Here is a 21,714-nt window from a genome sequence, read left to right as displayed (position 1 = left end):
TGTACTTAAGGTAGTGAGTCGTAAAATGTGTGTATGTGTCATTTGCTATAGAAGCGATGTGAATTTGTTTAAGCTGCGTTGAATTCAGAGGTTTACAGAGAAATAAATGAATGTAATTGAGCTTCACAGACAGTCTGTATCTTTCTATCACACTTCTCTCTCTCTCTCATTCTCCCACTCTCCCACTTTTCCATATCTCGGTCTCCTTTTCTCTGTCTCTCTCTTTCAGTCTCTATCTGTCTTACTCCCTCTAATTCTTTCAGTCTCTTCTATTGTCTCTCTCATTCATTTTCTGTTTCTCATTTTTCTCTTTATCTATCATTGATCTCTCTCATTCTCTTTAACGCTCTCCCCCCTTTCTCTCTCTTATTTCTACCTCTGTTTCTCCCTCTCTATTTGGAGGAGTTTCATCTTGGTGATAGCTTTTAAAAACTGTATTAAATGTTATGTTTTGCATAGGTCAGCCTGGGGGCGGACGGCTGCTGACTGAGTGGCTGAGTGTGTGTGGATTGCATATGTGCGTGTGTGTGTGTGTGTGTGTGTGTGTGTGCGCGTGTGTGTGTGTGAGAGTGCACAGTGGGAGCAGAGTTCTTCTCCATCCTCCCTGTGGTGCGAGAGGTAAACAAGATTACCTTTCTGCATTCCCTCCACAGCACCTGAATGTAACCCCCTATGATGCACTCCCTCTCATCATGACATTCCCAATGTGGAAAATTGATCTCTGTTTGTGTATGTACTGTATACAGTCCTCTGTGGGAGTAGGTGGGCCCGCATTCATGTATAATGTGATGAGGTAATGTAATCTGTTTCCTGTCTCATATGGATAGCAGTATGAATATTAGGATGCAATTGCTTTGGGCAAGTGTTTGTGTGTGTGTGTATGCACAGCATGTGAAAGTATACGCATAATGGTTGTGTAATGTAGTGGTTCTCAACCTTCTTTGGTTACTCAACCCCCAATCACCCCCTGTGGACGGCCAAGGTACCCTATGCGTGCTCACACAAGTGTGTGTGTGTGTTTGCACAATGTGGTTGTGTATGTGTGTACATGCATGTGTATGCGTGTGTATACTCTATGTGTGTGCATGTGTGTGTGTGTCCTACCTGGTAATACAGAGCACCACCACACAGATGATGGCCACCTGCAGCGCTCCGATGATGGAGGCGATGAGGACGTAGCGCAGCTTGCCAGAGCCGGGGACCACGTAGAGCACATTGAACTCCTTAGTGTCACAATGGGGCCCGCTGAAGCCTGAGTGACAGCTGACACACACACACGTGCACACACACACAGGTTGATGTTAGTTTGTGTACATGGTACATGTGTGTGTTGTGCATGCGTGCGTGTTGTGTGCAAGTTTGAGGTCACCATAGTTTACAGGCTAATCTGTTTCTGAGGTTACAGGTGTGTTTGTCTTTAGACTGTATGTGTTTGAAGTAACTGTAAACTCCTGTTTATACCTGCTGCTAACATGCATCCTTTGTCCTGATTGTGTTCACATCCTGATTGTGCCCACAGTTTTAGACAAGTGTAGACGATCAAAAGACACATTGTGATCTGATTGTGATCAGATCTTTCCAACCACCTCTGGAGGTAATCAGGCACGCATTGTGTACGGATATACCACAAGTGTAGATGGGTCCTCATCGGAATCCTCATTATTCCGCACTCTAAAATCATTGACAGGTGGCACGATTGACTCATGACAACAAATAAATATAATTTTTTAAAGAATCTCGATCAAATAATTTGCATATAGGGAGGTACCAGGAAATCTGGTCACAATTTCGAACACAGTGGGTGGATGAGAGATACATTTTAATGCCATCTCAAGACGCATATCTAATAATGTGGGCACAATCAGAATGTAGGCAAAATTAGGACCAAGGATCAAGTTAGTGCCAGGTATAAACAAGGCTGTGTGTGTGTGTGTGTGTGTGTGTGTGTGTGTGTGTGTGTGTGTTATCTAGAGGACCACTGTCTCTGTGAGCCTGGTCTAAAAGTGGTCCAATTTAAATCAGTCTATCCTTCTCTCTCTTTCTCTGGGGAGGTCATTACCTACCAACACCTGCATCATCCTGCTCTGTACAAACACACACACACACACACACACACACACACACACACACACACACACACACACACACACACACACACACACACACACACACACACACACACACATACCTATGTTCTCTATGCCAGAACAAACGAGTCAGTGGGACACAGTCTACTCTTGCATCCCCTCAACCTTCACTACTTGTCTCTTTCTCCTTCTATATCTCTCTCTCCTTCTATATATCTATCTCTCTTTCTATCTCTATCTCCCCCATCTTTCTCTCTCTCCTATCTCTCTCTCTCTCATTTGCTCAAAACCACGCCTCTCTCCTGTCGATCTCCCTCTCTCACCCTTTCCCTTCCCTTCCTTTTTCCTTTTCTCTTTCCTCATAATGCAGTGGACTGGTGTACTGAGAGCAAACTCTCAGTCTTCTCACGGTAATGTCAAAGGAGAGTGACAAGTGGTCCCTAGACACTGATCTATGATCAGTTTGGCAAATTGCTCCCCAATGGTTAAGATTAGGAATCAGCATTTGGAAACACTGATCCTAGATCACCGGTTGAAAAGATCAACTTCCACCTCAAACCTTGAAGAGCGGCGTATGTATTTATTTATTATTATTTATTATTTCACCTTTATTTAACCAGGTAGGCCAGTTGAGAACAAGTTCTCATTTACAACTGCGACCTGGCCAAGATAAAGCAAAGCAGTGCGACAAAAAACAACAACACAGAGTTACACATGGGATAAACAAATGTACAGTCAATTACACAATAGAAAAATCTGTATACAGTGTGTGCAAATGAAGTAAGGAGGTAAGGCAATAAATAGGCCAATAGTGGCGAAGTAATTACAATTTAGCAATTTACACTGGAGTTATATATGTGCAGATGAGGATGTGCAAGTAGAAATACTGGTGTTCAAAAGAGCAGAAAAACCAGAACAAGTATGGGGATAAGGTAGGCAGTTGGTTGGATGGGCTATTTACAGATGGGCTGTGTATAGCTGCAGCAATCGGTAAGCTGCTCTGACAGCTGATGCTTAAAGTTAGTGAGGGAGATATAAGTCTACAACTTTAGGGATTTTTTGCCATTCGTTCCAGTCATTGGCAGCAGAGAACTGGAAGGAAAGGCGGCCAAAGTAAGTGTTGGCCTAGGGGATGAACAGTGAAATATACCTGCTGGAGCGCGTACTAGGAGTGGGTGTTGCTATGGTGACCAGTGAGCTGAGATAAGGCGGAGCTTTACCTAGCAAAGACCTATAGATGATCTGGAGCCAGTGGGTTTGGCGACGAATATGTAGCGAGGACCAGCCAACGAGAGCATACAGGTTGCAGTGGTGGGTAGTATATGGGGCTTTGGTGACAAAACGGATGGCACTGTGAGCGTTGAAGGCTATTTTGTAAATGACATCGCCGAAGTCAAGGATCGGTAGGATAGTCCGTTTTACGAGGGTATGTTTGGCAGCATGAGTGAAGGAGGCTTTGTTGCAAAATAGGAAGCCGATTCTAGATTTAATTTTGGATTGGAGATGCTTAACGTGAGTCTGGAAGGAGAGTTTACAGTCTAGCCAGTCACCTAGGTATTTATAGTTGTCCACATATTCTAAGTCAGAAACGTCCAGAGTAGTGATGCTGGTCGGGCGGGCAGGTGCGGGCAGCGATCGGTTGAAGAGCATGCATTTAGTTTTACTTGCATTTAAGAGCAGTTGGAGGCCACGGAAGCAGTGTTGTATGGCGTTGAAGCTCGTTTGGAGGTTTGTTAACACAGTGTCCAAAGAAGGGCCAGGTGTATACAGAATGGTGTCGTCTGTGTAGAGGTGATCAAAGAATCACCCGCAGCAAGAGCGAAATCATTGATATATACAGAGAAAAGAGTCGGCCCGAGAATTGAACCTTGTGGCAACCCAATAGAGACTGCCAGAGGTCCGGACAACAGGCCCTCTGAATTGACACACTGAACTCTATCTGAAAAGTAATTAGTAAACCAGGCGAGGTAGTCATTAGAGAAACCAAGGCTGTTGAGTCTTCTGATAGAATACGGTATTTGACAGAGTCGAAAGCCTTGGCCAGGTCAAGGAAGACGGCTGCACAGTACTGTCTTATTGATGGCGGATTATTAAGCGCCTCAGATTAAGAGTGCTGATCTAGGATCAGTTCTCCCTCTGTCCACGTAATCTTATTAATTTGGATCTAAAAGGCAAAACTGATCATAAATCAACATTCCCATTCATCAAAACACTACCTCCTCCATACAACAGAGGGTGCCAGAGACCTTCGCCAATTTTCCCCATACAAGTTCACAATGACCACTATTCAGTATTCAGGGCCTGTAGGCTTGAAGAGCTACGGGGTTAGAGCCGTGTTGCTGTGAGGGGAGAGATGAGCAGAGGCTAAAGCCCTGTGACTGTGACCGCAGCACAACCCCACTGACCTCACAGGTTAATGGGCTTGGTCTGGCCACAGGCTTATTACTCAGCCAGAGAGCTCGAAGGGGCACAGGTGATCAAGGGTGTGTGTGTGTGTGTGTGTGTGTGTGTGTGTGGGCGGGTGGGGGATTGAGGTTGTGTGTGTGTCAGTATGTGCTGGTATGTGTCTTGTGTGTATGTGTGTGTCAGTATGGCTTTTTGTGTGTGTGTGTGTGTGTGTGTGTGTGTGTGTGTGTGTGTGTGTGTGCGTACCTGCAGGACGGCACAGACAGTATGTTGGGGTATTCACACTCTCCGTGGACACAGTAGTTCTTGTAGTGCTCGGGACAGGGAATATACAACCCTATGGCCACCTCTCCTCTCTGGTCCGGCTTCTCTTCTACACACACACACACACACACACACACACACACACACACACACACATCACACACATTCACACACAAAGTACAGAGCACAGAAGCAGTGAATGCTAGGGATAAAAAATATAGGATTGAAAGGGTAAAGGTGAATCTCACTAATTTAGCATAATAGCTTAATTGCTGTAAATGACTGCGTGCATTACTTTTTTCAAAAGTGACATTTGGAATACAACCTAAGATGTCCACTCCTGTCTGCTATCATTCACAGATCTGATACACCCACACATGCACCTACCTGAGTAGTCTTTCCTGGCATAGTGTCCGTCTCCGGCTTTGGTCCCTGTCATGATGTCACCTGAGAAGGTAGTCAGAGTAAGAGTGCTGATTAAGACCACTTGCATACAAGGTCCAACCTTGTATGTCTATTCTTGATCTAACAGGCAAAACAGATCCTAGATCAGCACTGTGAGTCATGCTAGGGACAAAATGACAGGCTAAAACACAAAAATGACCTTGAACCAGTAGCTAGGGTAGTAAAGTACTTCACTTTGTAGTTCTCTAATTTCTTTCACCAATTCTCTCATCTATGAGTGTGTCATGTGTGGTTTACAATATTTAAAAAGAAAATGATTATAATAATAACTTTATAAAACAAACAAAAAATATTTACTTTAAATATTATAACATAACAAGATTACATAATATATAGAGCATATATTTAGAGTATTGAGTGTTATAGGATCATGATTTATCTTATTCAAATTATCCAAACCAAAGGTTGAAATGCTGGATAACTGTTATAAAACCTTCAATACAATATAATACTATCTTTATTGATACATTTGAAAATATGTATTTGTTGTTGTCACAGTACCCAACCACAGTACCGAGGGATCATTATAAGAATTGCTCCATTCAAACAAGAAGAAAAATATAGATTCTTGGTGAATGGGTTGCTGTTATAAAACCATAATGATGGTGTTTTGTTAACATGGTTATATTATATTGCTTTGACCTGGATTGATTGTTGGTCAAAAGAAAATGACAAAGGTCCCAATTCAATGAATTGCTGATAAAGTATTCAAGGACAAATATGGCTCCACGTCAAAATTCTGTGAGAGGAGTTTTTGACAGTTGTAAGGAGTTTGAAACTTCCAAAACAGCACAAATATTCACAATTAACTTGCAGTGCGGTCTTCCTGTTTCTTCAATTGCTTGAACTGTGGCCTAAATTACTAAATATGAACATAGAAAGAGGTGAAGGAATAATAATAATAAAAAAACATTGGATTAACATGTTTTGTATAACAGTAGCTATATCACCTTGGCAGTGGCCCAGGTATTTAACCTCGATCCTCTCCTGCTTCTGACAAGACGCCTCCTTCACCTGGCAGGGGTTGTCATAGGAACGGCCGTCTGAGGCGCAAACCGGGTTGAAGCTGATGTGGGAGCAGTCAATGTTACACACGCACCTGCCGCAAAAAAATTATAAGACACATCAGTAGGGGTCACACCAAATAAAGAATAGAGTGATGGAGAATTGGAGTTGAAAATGTGATTTTTTTATTCAGTGAATCGCTGTTGTTGAGTGTAGTATATTGTGTAATTTATTTTTTTACAGTAACTGTCAAAAGTTTGGACACACCTACTCATTCAAGGGTTTTTCTTGATATTTACTATTTTATACATTGTAGAATAATAGTGAAGACATCAAAACTATTAAATAACACACATGGAATCATGTAGTAACCAAGAGATTGTTAAACTAATCAAAATACATTTTATATTTGAGATTCGTCAAAGTAGCCACCATTTGCCATGATGACAGCTTTGCACACTCTTGACATTCTGTCAACCAGCTTCATGAGGAATTATTTTCCAACAGCCTTGAAGGAGTTCCCATATACGCTGAGCACTTGTTGGCTGCTTTTCCTTCACTCTACGGTCCAATTCATCCCAAACCATCAATAATTGGGTTGAAGTCGGGTGATTGTGGAGGCCAGGTCATCTGATGTGGAGGCCAGGTCATCTGATGCAGCACTCCATCACTCTCCTTCTTGGTCAAATAGCCCTTACACAGCCTGGAGGTATGTTTTGGGTCATTGTCCTGTTGAAAAAACAAATAGTCCCACAAAGTGCAAAACAGATGGGAAGGCATATCGCTGCACAATGCTGTGGTAGCCATGATGGTTAAGTGTGCCTTGAGTTCAAAATAAATCACTGACAGTGTCACCAGCAAAGCACCCCCACACCATCACACCTCCTCCTCCATGCTTCATGGTGGGAACCACACATGCAGAGATATCTCAAATTTGGCATCATCAGACCAAAGGACAGCTTTACACCGGTTTAATGTCCATTTCTCGTGTTTCTGGGCCCAAGCAAGTCTCTTCTTCTTATTGGTGTCCTTTAGTAATGGTTTCTTTGCAGCAATTTCGACCATGAAGGCCTGATTCATGCATTCTCCTCTGAACAGTTGATATTGAGATGTGTCTGTTACTGGAACTCTGTGAAGCATTTATTTGGGCTGCAATCTGAGGTGCAGTTAACTCTAACGAACTTATCCTCTGCAGCAGAGGTGACTGGGTCTTCCTTTCCTGTGGCTGTCCTCATGAGAGCCAGTTTCATCAAATCAAATCAAATCAAATTTTTAGGGTCACATACACGTATTTAGCAGATGTTATTGCGAGTTTAACGAAATGCTTGGGTTTCTAGCTCAAACAGTGCAGTAACATCTAACAATTTCAGAACAATACACACAAATACACAGATATATTAGAATTGAATAGAATACAGCATATACACTACGGTTCAAACATTTGGGCTCACTTAGAAATGTCCTTGTTTTTGAAAGAAAAGCATGGACATTTTCCACATTTTCTGTCCAATAAAATAACATAAAATTGATCAGAAAGACAGTGTAGACATTGTTAATGTTGTAAATGACTATTGTAGCTGGAAAAGGCAGATTGTTTGTGGAATATCTACAAAGGCGTACAGAGGCCCATTATCAGCAACCATCACTCCTGGGTTCCAATGGCACGTTGTGTTAGCTAATCCAAGTTTATCATTTTAATAGGTTAATTGCTCATTAGAAAACCCTTTTGCAATTATGTTTGCACAGCTGAAAACTGTAGTCCTGATTAAAGAAGCAATAAAACTGGCCTTCTTTAGACTAGTTGAGAATCTGGAGCATCAGCATTTGTGGGTTTAATTACAGGCTCAAAATGGCCAGAAATAAAGAACTTTCTTCTGAAACTCGTCAGTCTATTCTTGTCTGAGAAATGAAGGCTATTCCATGCGAGAAATTGCCAAGAAACTGAAGATCTCATACAACGCGGTGTACTACTCTCTTCACAGAGCTTTAACCAGAATTGAAAGAGGAGTGGGAGGACCCGGTGCACACCTGAGCAAGAGGACAAGTACATTAGAGTGTCCAGTTTGAGAAACATATGCCTCACAAGTCCTCAACTGGTAGCTTCATTAAATAGTACCCGCAAAACACCAGTCTCAACGTCAACAGTGAAGAGGTGATTCTGGGATGCTGGCCTTCTAGGCAGAGTTGCAAAGAAAAAGCCATATCTCAGACTGGCCAATAAAAAGAAAAGATTAAGATGGGCAAAAGAACACAGACAATGGACAGAGGAAGATTGGAATAAAGTGTTATGGATAGACAAATCTATGTTTGAGGTGTTCAGATCACAAAGAAGAACATTCGTGAGACGCAGAAACATGAAAATATGCTGGAGGAGTGCTTGACGCCATCTGTCAAGCATGGTGGAGGCAATGTGATGCTCTAGGGGTGCTTTGGTGGTGGTAAAGTGGGAGATTTCTACAGGGTAAAAGGGATCTTGAAGAAGGAATGCTATCATTCCATTTTGCAACGCCATGCCATACCAAATTAAATCACATTTTATTTGTCACATACACATGGTTAGCAGATGTTAATGCGAGTGTAGAGAAATGCTTGAGTTCCTCCCGGCTGTATGTAATAAAACCTAAGATTTCCTGGGATAACAATGTCAGGTATGCGTAAATGGCTGCAAGGGAGTCAGGCGCAGGAGAACAGGTATTTGGTAGCACACGGAGCCTTTTATTCAGGTGAACCAAAAACACATGGCACAATGAACACGAAATACAAAAAGGGTATACATAACCCAGTGCAACCAGACTAACGTGCGCATACATCAACGCAGATAAACAATACCACACAAAGACATGGGGGAAACAGAGGGTTAAATACACAACACATAATGAGGGACAATGAGAACCAGGTGTGGTTCTCATCAAACTTGCAGACTTGTTTACGCTGCTGTGCGTTTTTGTTGCCGTTTTTACTTTGCTACCTGACGGTTTTTACTTTTTCATTACCGTATATTTTTACTTTTTCCCTCACTCAACTTTTTTTTTCATTCAACTTTCCTACCCCGGAGGTTTTATCTGGACATGGTTCGTCAGGACTTCAAACAGCCGAAGCTAAGTAACATTAACATGATGCCTTCTAATTGCAGTCGTTGTACTCATAATATACAGGAGAACGATCGCCTTACGGCAAGGATAGCTGTGCTGCAAGCCCAGCTTCAGACGCAATCGTTAGGCAAGGGTCATTTCAGTGTAGGAAAGGATGAAACAGCGTCTTTGCCACCAGCAAGTACAGATAGTAACGTTAGTATAAACCCCCTCGCACGGTCCCCGCAGCCGGACATCTTTCTCATGGCGTCTGGAGGGAAACGCTGTAGGAATGCTCAACCGGTGTCGCTTATTCAGCCGACAGAAACTTTCAACCGGTTCTCCCCGTTAAGCGAGTCGGAGTCGGAGGCCGAGACTTCTCTGGTCTCTGCTCCTCCCGTTGTGGGGTCTGAGACGCCGACGGCTCCCACCATTAGCTCTGACAAATTGAAAACCCTAGTCATTGGCGACTCCATTACCCGCAGTATTAGACTTAAAACTAATCATCCAGCGATCATACACTGTTTACCAGGGGGCAGGGCTACCGACGTTAAGGCTAATCTAAAGACGGTGCTGGCTAAAGCTAAAACTGGCGAGTGTAGAGAGTATAGAGATATTGTTATCCACGTCGGCACCAACGATGTTAGGATGAAACAGTCAGCGGTCACCAAGCGCAACATAGCTTCAGCATGTAAATCAGCTAGAAAGATGTGTCGGCATCGATTAATTGTCTCTGGCCCCCTCCCAGTTAGGGGGAGTGATGAGCTCTACAGCAGAGTCTCACAACTCAATCGCTGGATGAAAACTGTTTTCTGCCCCTCCCAAAAGATAGAATTTGTAGATAACTGGCCCTCTTTCTGGGATTCACCCACAAACAGGACCAAGCCTGGCCTGCTGAGGAGTGACGGACTCCATCCTAGCTGGAGGGGTGCTCTCATCTTATCTACGAACATAGACAGGGCTCTAACTCCTCTAGCTCCACAATGAAATAGGGTGCAGGCCAGGCAACAGGCTGTTAGCCAGCCTGCCAGCTTAGTGGAGTCTGCCACTAGCACAGTTAGCGTAGTCAGCTCAGCTTTCCCCATTGAGACCGTGTCTGTGCCTCGATCTAGGTTGGGCAAAATTAAAAATGGCGGTGTTCGCTTCAGTAATCTTACTAGTATAAAGACCTCCTCCATTCCTGCCATTATTGAAAGAGATTGTGATACTTCACATCTAAAAATTGGGTTACTTAATGTTAGATCCCTCACTTCCAAGGCAGTTATAGTCAATGAACTAATCACTGATCATAATCTTGATGTGATTGGCCTGACTGAAACATGGCTTAACCTGTTACATCTAGGGGGCAGTAATTTCACGGCTGGATAAAAAACGTACCCGATTTAATCTGATTATTAGTCCTGCCCAGAAACTGGAATATGCATATAATTATTAGCTTTGGAGAGAAAACACTCCAAAGTTTCTGAAACTGTTTGAATGGTGTCTGTGAGTATAACAGAACTCCTATGGCAGGCAAAAACCTGAGATGCTTCTGTTCAGGAAGTACCCTGTCTGAACATTTCTTGCCCTTCTTTATTATCTCTGTCGTTTACAAAGGATCTCTGCTCTTACGTGACAATTCTCACGTCAACAATGGAGTCTCACAGCCCGGGAAAAACAGGAATGATGTCATTCAAAGCCCTGGCTGAAGCACACGAGAGCAAATGCTGAGTGGTCAGTCAATGGACTAAGCCTTAGGCGCGTGACACGCCCCGCCCCCGGCTTTTGGTTTTTTCCTCAGTTTACAGACAGGCAGATTCCCGGTCGGAATATTATCGCTTCTCTACGAGATAAATTGCATAAATATTGGTTTTAAACAGCGGTTGACATGCTTCGAAGTACGGTAATGGAATATTTCGAAATTTTTTGTCATATTTTGCGTCATGCTCGTGGCCGAGATTTAGCGTTGGGATAGTGTCTAGAACGCACGAACAAAACGTCGCTGTTTGGATATAACGATGGATTATTTGGGACCAAACCTACATTTGTTATTGAAGTAGAAGTCCTGGCAGTGTATTCTGATGAAGAACAAGCAAGGTAAGAACATTTTTCTTATAGGAAATGTGATTTTGGTGAAGGCTACACTGGGTGGGTGTCTAAATAGCTAGCCCTGTAACGCCGGGCTATGTACTTACATTATTGCAAAATGTGCTTCATCCGAAAAGCTATTTTAAAATCGGACATATCGAGTGCATAGAGGAGTTCTGTATCTATAATTCTTAAAATAATTGTTATGCTTTTTGTGAACGTTTATCGTGAGTAATTTAGTAAAATCACCGGAAGTGTTCGGTGGGAATGCTAGTTCTGAACGTCACATGCTAATGTAAAAAGCTGGTTTTTGATATAAATATGAACTTGATTGAACAGACATGCATGTATTGTATAACACAATGTCCTAGGTGTGTCATCTGATGAAGATCATCAAAGGTTAGTGCTGCATTTAGATATGGTTTGGGTTTATGTGACATGATATGCTAGCTTGAAAAATGGCTGTGTGATTATTCCTGGCTGGGTACTCTGCTGACATAATCTAATGTTTTGCTTTCGCTGTAAAGCCTTTTTGAAATCGGACAGTTTGGTTAGATAAAGGAGAGTCTTGTCTTTAAATAGCTGTAACATAGTCATATGTTTGAAAAGTGTAAGTTTTCGGATTTAGAGGAGTTTGAATTTCGCGCCCCGCCCATCATTGGATATTGGAGCAGACGTTCCGCTAGCGGAACGTGTAGATGTAAGAAGTTAAGCCTGATGAATTTACTGTGTTAAATGAGGCCTCACCCCCTGGTTACACTAGTGACCATACCCCCCGTGCATCCGGCAAAGGCGGAGGTGTTGCTAACATTTACGATAGCAAATTTCAATTTACAAAAAAAAAAACAATGACGTTTTCGTCTTTTGAGCTTCTAGTCATGAAATCTATGCAGCCTACTCAATCAGTTTTTATAGCTACTGTTTACAGGCCTCCTGGGCCATATGCAGTGTTCCTTACTGAGTTCCCTGAATTCCTATCGGATCTTGTAGTCATAGCAGATAATATTCTAATTTTTGGTGACTTTAACATTCACATGGAAAAGTCCACAGACCCACTCCAAAAGGCTTTCGGAGCCATCATCGACTCAGTGGGTTTTGTCCAACATGTCTCTGGACCTACTCACTGCCACAGTCATACTCTGGACCTAGTTTTGTCCCATGGAATAAATGTTGTGGATCTTAATGTTTTTCCTCATAATCCTGGATTATCGGACCACCATTTTATTGCGTTTACAATTGCAACAAATAATCTGCTCAGACCCCAACCAAGGAAGATTAAAAGTCGTGCTATAAATTCTCAGACAACCCAAAGATTCCTTGATGCCCTTCCAGACTCCCTCTGCCTACCCAAGGACGTCAGAGGACAAGAATCAGTTAACCACCTAACCGAGGAACTCAATTTAACCTTGCGCAATACCCTAGATGCAGTTGCACCCCTAAAAATTAAAAACATCTGTCATAAGAAACTAGCTCCCTGGTATACAGAAAATACACGAGCTCTGAAGCAAGCTTCCAGAAAATTGGAACGGAAATGGCGCCACACTAAACTGGAAGTCTTCCGACTAGCTTGGAAAGACAGTACCGTGCAGTATCGAAGAGCCCTCACTGCTGCACGATCATCCTATTTTTCCAACTTAATTGAGGAAAATAAGAACAATCCGAAATTTCTTTTTGACACTGTCGCAAAGCTAACTAAAAAGCAGCATTCGCAAATGGAGGATGGCTTTCACTTCAGCAGTAATAAATTTATGAACTTCTTTGAGGAAAAGATCATGATCATTAGAAAGCAAATTACGGACTCCTCTTTAAATCTGGGTATTCCTCCAGGGCTCCATTGTCCTGAGTCTGCACAACTCTGCCAGGACCTAGGATCAAGGGAGATACTAAAGTGTTTTAGTACTATATCTCTTGACATAATGATGAAAATAATCATGGCCTCCAAACCCTCAAGCTGCATACTGGACCCTATTCCAACTAAACTACTGAAAGAGCTGCTTCCTGTGCTTGGCCCTCCTATGTTGAACATAATAAACGGCTCTCTATCCACCGGATGTGTACCAAGCTCACTAAAAGTGGCAGTAATAAAGCCTCTCTTGAAAAAGCCGAATCTTGACCCAGAAATTATAAAAAACTATCGGCCTATATCGAATCTTCCATTCCTCTCAAAAATTTTAGAAAAAGTTGTTGCGCAGCAACTCACTGCCTTCCTGAAGACAAACAATGTATACGAAACGCTTCAGTCTGGTTTTAGACCCCATCATAGCACTGAGACTGCACTTGTGAAGGTGGTAAATGACCTTTTAATGACGTCAGACCGAGGCTCTGCATCTGTCCTCATGCTCCTAGATCTTAGTGCTGCTTTTGATACCATCGATCACCACATTCTTTTGGAGAGATTGGAAACCCAAATTGGTCTACATGGACAAGTTCTGGCCTGGTTTAGATCTTATCTGTCGGAAAGATATCAGTTTGTCTCTGTGAATGGTTCGTCCTCTGACAAATCAATTGTACATTTCGGTGTTCCTCAAGGTTCCGTTCTAGGACCACTATTGTTTTCACTATATATTTTACCTCTTGGGGATGTCATTCGAAAACATAATGTTACATTTCACTGCTATGCGGACGACACACAGCTGTACATTTCAATGAAACATGGTGAAGCCCCAAAATTGCCCTCGCTAGAAGCCTGTGTTTCAGACATAAGGAAGTGGATGGCTGAAAATTTTCTACTTTTAAACTCGGACAAAACAGAGATGCTTGTCCTAGGTCCCAAGAAACAAAGAGATCTTCTGTTGAATCTGACAATTAATCTGGATGGTTGTACAGTCGTCTCAAATAAAACTGTGAAGGACCTCGGCGTTACTCTGGACCCTGATCTCTCTTTTGAAGAACATATCAAGCCTGCTTCAAGGACAGCTTTTTTCCATCTACGTAACATTGCAAAAATCAGAAACTTTCTGTCCAAAAATGACGCAGAAAAATTAATCCATGCTTTTGTTACTTCTAGGCTCGACTACTGCAATGCTCTACTTTCCGGCTACCCGGATAAAGCACTAAACAAACTTCAGTTAGTGCTAAATACGGCTGCTAGAATCCTGACTAGAACCAAAAAATTTGATCATATTACTCCAGTGCTAGCCTCCCTACACTGGCTTCCTGTTAAGGCAAGGGCTGATTTCAAGGTTTTACTGCTAACCTACAAAGCATTACATGGGCTTGCTCCTACCTATCTTTCCGATTTGGTCCTGCCGTACATACCTACACGTACGCTACGGTCACAAGACGCAGGCCTCCTAATTGTCCCTAGAATTTCTAAGCAAACGGCTGGAGGTAGGGCTTTCTCCTATAGAGCTCCATTTTTATGGAATGGTCTGCCTACCCATGTGAGAGACGCAGACTCAGTCTCAACCTTTAAGTCTTTACTGAAGACTTATCTCTTCAGTAGGTCCTATGATTAAGTATAGTCTGTCCCAGGAGTGTGAAGGTGAACGGAAAGGCTGGAGCAACGAACCGCCCTTGCTGTCTCTGCCTTGTCGGTTCCCCTCTTCCCACTGGGATTCTCTGCCTCTAACCCTTTTACAGGGGCTGAGTCACTGACTTACTGGTGTTCTTCCATGCCGTCCATGGGAGGGGTGCATCACTTGAGTAGGTTGAGCCACTGACGTGGTCTTCCTGTCTGGGTTGGCGCCCCCCCTTGGGTTGTGCCGTGGCGGAGATCTTTGTGGGCTATACTCGGCCTTGTCTTCGGACGGTAAGTTGGTGGTTGTAGATATCCCTCTAGTGGTGTGGGGGCTGTGCTTTGGCAAAGTGGGTGGGGTTATATCCTGCCTGTTTGGCCCTGTCCGGGGGTATCATCGGATGGGGCCACAGTGTCTTCTGATCCCTCCTGTCTCAGCCTCCAGTATTTATGCTGCAGTAGTTTATGTGTCGGGGGGCTACATCTGGAGTATTCTCTTGTCTTATCCGGTGTCCTGTGTGAATGTAAATATGCTCTCTCTAATTCTCTCTTTCTTTCTTATTCTCGGAGGACCTGAGCCCTAGGACCATGCCTCAGGACTACCTGGCATGATGACTCCTTGCTGTCCCCAGTCCACCTGGCCATGCTGCTGCTCCAGTTTCAACTGTTCTGCCTGCGGCTACGGAACCCTGACCTGTTCACCGGACGTGCTTGTTGCACCCTCGACAATTACTATGATTATTATTATTTGACCATGCTGGTCATTTACGAACATTTTAACATCTTGACCATGTTCTGTTATAATATCCACCCGGCACAGCCAGAAGAGGACTGGCCACCCCTCATAGCCTGGTTCCTCTCTAGGTTTCTTCCTAGGTTTTTGGCCTTTCTCAGGAGTTTTTCCTAGGGAGTTTTTCCCAGCCACCGTGCTTCTTTCACATGCATTGCTTGCTGTTTGGGGTTTTAGGCTGGGTTTCTGTACAGCACTTTGAGATTTCAGCTGATGTACGAAGGGCTATATAAATACATTTGATTTGATTTTGATTTGTGTGTGGAAAAATGAGACAAAACAAATGGAAAATGAAAAAAGGATCGGCGATGGCTAGAAGGCCGGTGACTTCGACCGCCGAACACCGCCCGAACAAGGAGAGGCATCGACTGCGGCAGAAGTCGTGACAAACAATGTAAGAAGTAATACATAAAAAATGAAATACTGCATAGTTTCCTAGGAACGCGAAGCGAGGCGGCCATCTCTGTCGGCGCTGGAAGTACTCCCTGTGAACGGCGCTTAATTGGTGCCAATTTTATCCCACAACAGGACAATGACCCAAACCACAGCTCCAAACTATGCAAGAACCATTTAGGGAAGAAGCAGTCACCGGATCTCAACCCTATTAAGCTGTTGTGGGAGCAGCTTGACCATATGGTATGTAAGAAGTGCCCATCAAGCCAATCCAATTTGTGGGAGGGGCTTCAGGAAGCATGGGGTGAAATCTCTTCAGATTACCTAAACAAATTGACAACTAGAATGCTAAAGGTCTGCAAGGCTGTAATTGCTGCAAATGGAAGATTCTTTTGACGAAAGCATAGTTTGAAGGACACAATTATTATTTCAATTAAAAATCATTATTTATAACCTTGTCAATGTCTTGACTATATTTCCTATTCATTTTGCAACTCATTTCATGTATGTTTTCATGGAAAACAAGGACATTTCTAAGTGACCCCAAACTTTTGAAAGGTAGTGTACATATGATGAGTAATGCAAAATATGTAAACATTATTAAAGTGACCAGTGTTTCATTATTAAAGTGACCAGTGATTTCAAGTCTATGCATATAGGGCAGCAGCGTCTACTGTGCTAGTGATGGCTATTTAACGGTCTGATGGCCTTGAGATAGAAGCTGTTTTTCAGGTCCCAGCTTTGATGCACCTGCACTGACCTCGCCTACTGGATGATAGCGGGGTGAAAAGGCAGTGGCTTGGGTGGTTGTTGTCCTTGATGATATTTTTGGCCTTCCTGTGACATTGGATGCTGGAGGTGTCCTGGAGGGCAAGTAGTTTGCCCCAGTGATGCGCTGGGCAGACCGCACCACCCTCTGGAGAGCCCTGCAGTTGCGGACGGTGCAATTGCCGTACCAGGCGGCGATACAGCCGGAATGGATGCTCTCAATTGTGCATCTGTAAAAGCGTGTGAGGGTTTTAGGTGCCAAGCCAAATTTCTTCAGCCTCCTGAGGTTGAAGAGGTGCTGTTGCACCTTCTTCACCACACCGTCTGTGTGGGTGGACCATTTCAGTTTGTCAGTGATGTGTACACTGAGGAACTTGAAGCTTTCCACCTTCTCCATTGCAGTTTTGTCGATGTGGATGGGGATGGGGGACGGGGACGGGGGGGATGGGGGGGTGCTCCCTCTGCTGTTTCCTGAAGTCCACGATCAGCTCCTTTGTTTTGTTGATGTTGATAGAGGTTATTTTCCTGGCACCACATTCCCAGGGCACTCACCTCCTTCCTGTAGGCTATTTCGTCATTGTTGGTAATCAGGCCAACTACTGTTGTGTCATCTGCAAACTTAATGATTGAGTTGGATGTGTGTGTGGCCACGTAGTCATGGGTGAACAGGGAGTACAGGAGGTGAGCACGCACTCTTGTGGAAGTGGAGTGGAGGTGGAGGTGTTCTTTCCTACCTTCACCACCTGGGGGCGGCCCGCCAGGAAGTCCATTACCCAGTTGCACAGGACCTAGAGCTTAATGATGAGCTTGGAGGAAACTATGGTGTTGAATGCTGAGCTATAGTCAATGAACAGCATTCTTACATAGGTATTCCGCTTGTCCAGATGGGATAGAACAGTGTGCTGTGCAATTGCATCGTCTGTGGATCTATTGGGCCGGTACGCAAATTGAAGTCGATCTAGGGTGTCAGGTAAGGTAGAGGTGATATGATCTTTGACAAGTCTCTCAAAACACTTCATGATGACAGAAGTGAGTGCTACTGGGCAATAGTAATTTAGTTCAGTTGCCTTAGCTTTCTTGGTTACAGGAACAATGGTGGCCATCTTGAAGCATGTGGGGAGAGCAGACTGGGATAGGGAGATATTGAATATGTCCGTAAACACTCCAGCCAGCTGGTCTGCACATGCTCTGAGGACGCGGCTGGGGATGTCATCTGGGCCGGCAGCCTTGCAAGGGTTAACACATTTAAATGTCTTACTCACGCCGGCCACAGAGAAGGAGAGCCCACAGTCCTTAGTAGCGGGCAGCGTCGGTGGCACTGTATTATTCTCAAAGCGGGCAAAGAAGTTCTTTAGCTTGTCCGAAAGCAAGACATTGGTGTCCGCACGACTTGCCTGGTTTTCCTTTTGTTGTCCGTGATTGTCTGTAGACCCTGCCACATACGTCTCGTGTCTGAGCCGTTGAATTGCGACTACACTTTGTCTCTATACTGATATTTTGCTTGTTTGATTGCCTTAAGGAGTGAATAACTAGACTGTTTGTATTCAGCCATATTCCCAGTCACCTTGCCATGGTTAAATGTGGTGGTTTGTGCTTTCAGTTTTGCGCTAATGCTGCCATCTATCCACTGTTTCTGGTTGATAGCGTTTGATGGTGTTTGCGGCTGCACTTGAAGAAACTTTCATATTTCTTGAAATGTTCTGGATTGACTAACCTTTATGTCTTAAAGTAATAATGGACTGTCATTTCTCTTTGCTTATTTGAGCTGTTCTTGCCATAATATGGACTGTTCTTGCCATAATATGGAAGCATTTATTTGGGATACAATTTCTGGGGCTGGTAACTCTAAAGAACTTATCCTCTGCAGCAGAAGTAACTCTGGGTCTTCCTTTCCTGTGGCGGTCCTCATGAGAGCCAGTTTCATCTTAGCACTTGATGGTTTTTGTAACTTCACTTGAAGAAACTTTCAAAATTCTTGAAAGTTTCCGGATTGACTGACCTTCATGTCTTAAAGTAATGATGGACTGTCGTTTCTCTTTGCTTATTTGAGCTGTTCTTGCCATAATATGAACTTGGTCTTTTACCAAATAGGGCTATCTTCTGTATACCATCCCTACCTTGTCACAACACAACTGATTGGCTCAAACGCATTAAGAAGGAAAGAAATTCCACAAATTAGCTTTTAACAAGGCACACCTGTTAATTGAAATGCAATACAGGTGACTACCTTATAAAACTGGTTGAGAGAATGTCAAGAGTGTGCAAAGCTGTCATTATTGCAAAGGTGGCTACTTTGAAGTATCTCAAATATGTTGAAAAAAGTTTGGGTCACTACATGATTCCATGTGTTATTTCATAATTTTGATGTCTTCACTATTATTCTACAATGTAGAAAATAGTAAAAATACAGAAAAAACCTTGAATGAGTAGGCGTGTCCAAACTTTTGACTGGTACTGTGTGTGTATGAGAGGGAGTGTGTGTGTGTGTGTCTGTGTGTGTGCGTGTGTATTCATTCTTGCTTCATATGCATAAAACAATTCAGCTTGTTTATTTGTGGTAGTGTTTACCATTTTGTCCATGACTTTGACTTTATGTCTCAGAATGTCAGAAAGTGTTTGTGTGCATTTGAGCATGTATGCATGATGAACTGACTGACTGTCTGTGTGCGGTCTCCATTTGAACGACTCTGAGCATGTTCAGCAGAAATTACCAGACTGATCACTAGAAATAGACAGCAATTTTGGACATTTGGAAAGGTCCCCAGAATGTTGATATATGTGTTCCTCGAGACTCACTCAAAAAATGAAAAACAAGTGTCCAGCATTAGGATTAAACTCGAGAGGCTCAGAGCCAGAGCGTGCTGCTTAGACCACTGTGCCTCCGCAGTCCACAATGCTCTAACAAGCCGTGAGAACACTTGATGATACTTAATGATTAGGATTGCAAAGAGTCATTCTGGTAAATCTCCAGAATGATCAGATGCTATTGAGCCAACACTACTACACTGTCTGAGCCAAGGAATACATGCTTTCTGGTAAGTTTTGATTACAATACTGGGTGGGGTGAATATATTTGATATGATATACATGATTTTTTGTTAACTAGTAAATAGTAGCCTACAGCAGTGTGTTTAAATAATTTCTAACTTGTTAACAATTTCTGCTAGTTAGTTTTTGTTACCATGTGGGTTTTAGCTTGCTTGAGCCTGTTAACTGAGGAGTGTTAATTCACCTGTTTCCATACGTTTCATTTTAAAACATTTATCTTACAAAGGAGTTGTTTAATCGAACTGCTTAACTATTTATCTGTACATGGAATTGTATTTGGGTTTAAAAATATATATATTTCTAATCTTTACAGGAAAATGCCACGGGCACTATCTGACGTGTGGAGATATTTCACTGCAGCTAATGTAGAAGGAAAAGGTGTGTACATTTGCAAATACTGTGCCAAATCATATATGAAGAATGCAACAAAGATGCAGAATAATCTGGTCAAGTGCATAAAGTTCCCTCAGCGCTCACAACAAGCAACCTCTGACAAAAGTCCCTATTCTTCTATTCTAGGTGAAATTAGTGAATCAGACACCTTATCGATAGCAACAGCTTATGGTCCACCTGGAATCAGAAGTTTTTTTGACTCAATGGAGGGATGTAGTCAGAGAAATGCTGATGAATGTCTTGGTCGAGCTGTGTATGCAACTGGTTCACCTCTGATGCTCACAGGCAATGTGTATTGGAAGAGATGTATGAATGTTCTTCACTCAGCATATACCCCTCCAACCATACATGCTTTATCTATTCATTTGCTGGATGCAGAGTTCAACAGAGTTCAAGTGAAGGTCAAGCAAATCATAGAGCAAGCAGACTGTATTGTAATCATCTCTGATGGGTGGTCGAATGTTTCTGGGCAAGGAATTATTAACTACATCGTCTCCACCCCTCAACCAGTATTCTACAAGATCACAGACACATGGGACAACAGACACAATGGTCTCTACATTGCAGATGAGCTGAAGGCAGTCATCAATGACCTTGGACCACAGAAGGTATTTGCACTGGTGACAGACAATGCTTCAAACATGAAGGCTGCTTGGTCTGAAGTGGAGGAGTCCTACCCTCACACCACACCCATTGGCAGTACTGCTCATGCATTGAATCTGCTCCTCAAGGACATAATGGCACTGAAATCAATTGATATACTCTACAACAGAGTCAAGGAAATGGTTAGGTATGTGAAGGGTCATCAAGTTATAGCAGCAATCTACCTCACCAAGCAAAGTGAGAAGAATAAGAACACCACATTGAAGCTGCCCAGCAACACCTGTTGGGGTGGTGTTGTCATGATGTTTGACAGTCTCCTGGAGGGAAAGGAGTCTCTCCAAGAAATGGTCATATCACAGCCTGCCGATATGGACAGCCCCATCAAGAGGATCCTCCTGGATGATGTATTTTGGGAGAGGCTGGTAAGCAGCCTGAAAATTTTGAAACCTATAGCAGTAGCCATTGCATGGATTGAGGGAGACAATGCTATCCTGTCTGATGTTCAGACTCTGCTTGCAGATGTAAGAGAAGAAATCCGTACTGCCCTGCCCACTTCACTGTTGCTCCAAGCAGAGGAAAATGCAGTTGTGAAATACATCAAAAAGCGTGAAGACTTCTGCCTGAAGCCCATACACGCTGCAGCGTACATGTTGGACGCAAAGTATGCTGGCAAGAGCATCCCGTCTGGTGCAGAGATCAACAAGGCCTATGTGTGTCATCACTACCGTTTCTTGCTACCTTGGCCTGAATAAGGGCAAGGTTCTTGGCAGTCTGGCGAAGTACACTTCCAAGCAAGGGTTTTGGGATGGAGATGCAATATGGCAGTTGTGCCAACATATCTCAGTCCCCAGGTGGAAGGGACTTCGTGGATCTGAGGCTCTTTCCCCTGTTGCTTCC

At 43.3% G+C, this 21,714-nt stretch overlaps 1 protein-coding gene across 1 annotated transcript in view; it reads right to left on the bottom strand.

The window, feature by feature from the left end:
- LOC115160617 (tomoregulin-2) overlaps positions 1-21,714 on the bottom strand; it is a 174,216-nt gene that overhangs the window by 1,712 nt on the left and 150,790 nt on the right. The window contains exons 6-9 of the mRNA XM_029710819.1: positions 6,173-6,321; positions 5,145-5,204; positions 4,740-4,866; positions 1,105-1,263 (exon numbers count right to left, since the gene is read on the bottom strand). Coding sequence (XP_029566679.1) covers positions 1,105-1,263; positions 4,740-4,866; positions 5,145-5,204; positions 6,173-6,321 — 495 coding nt within the window. The remainder of the gene's footprint in view (positions 1-1,104; positions 1,264-4,739; positions 4,867-5,144; positions 5,205-6,172; positions 6,322-21,714) is intronic.

Source organism: Salmo trutta, chromosome 24 (assembly GCF_901001165.1).
Source record: "Salmo trutta chromosome 24, fSalTru1.1, whole genome shotgun sequence".
NCBI classification, from domain to species: domain Eukaryota; kingdom Metazoa; phylum Chordata; class Actinopteri; order Salmoniformes; family Salmonidae; genus Salmo; species Salmo trutta.
This window is presented reverse-complemented; position numbering and strand designations above follow the sequence as displayed.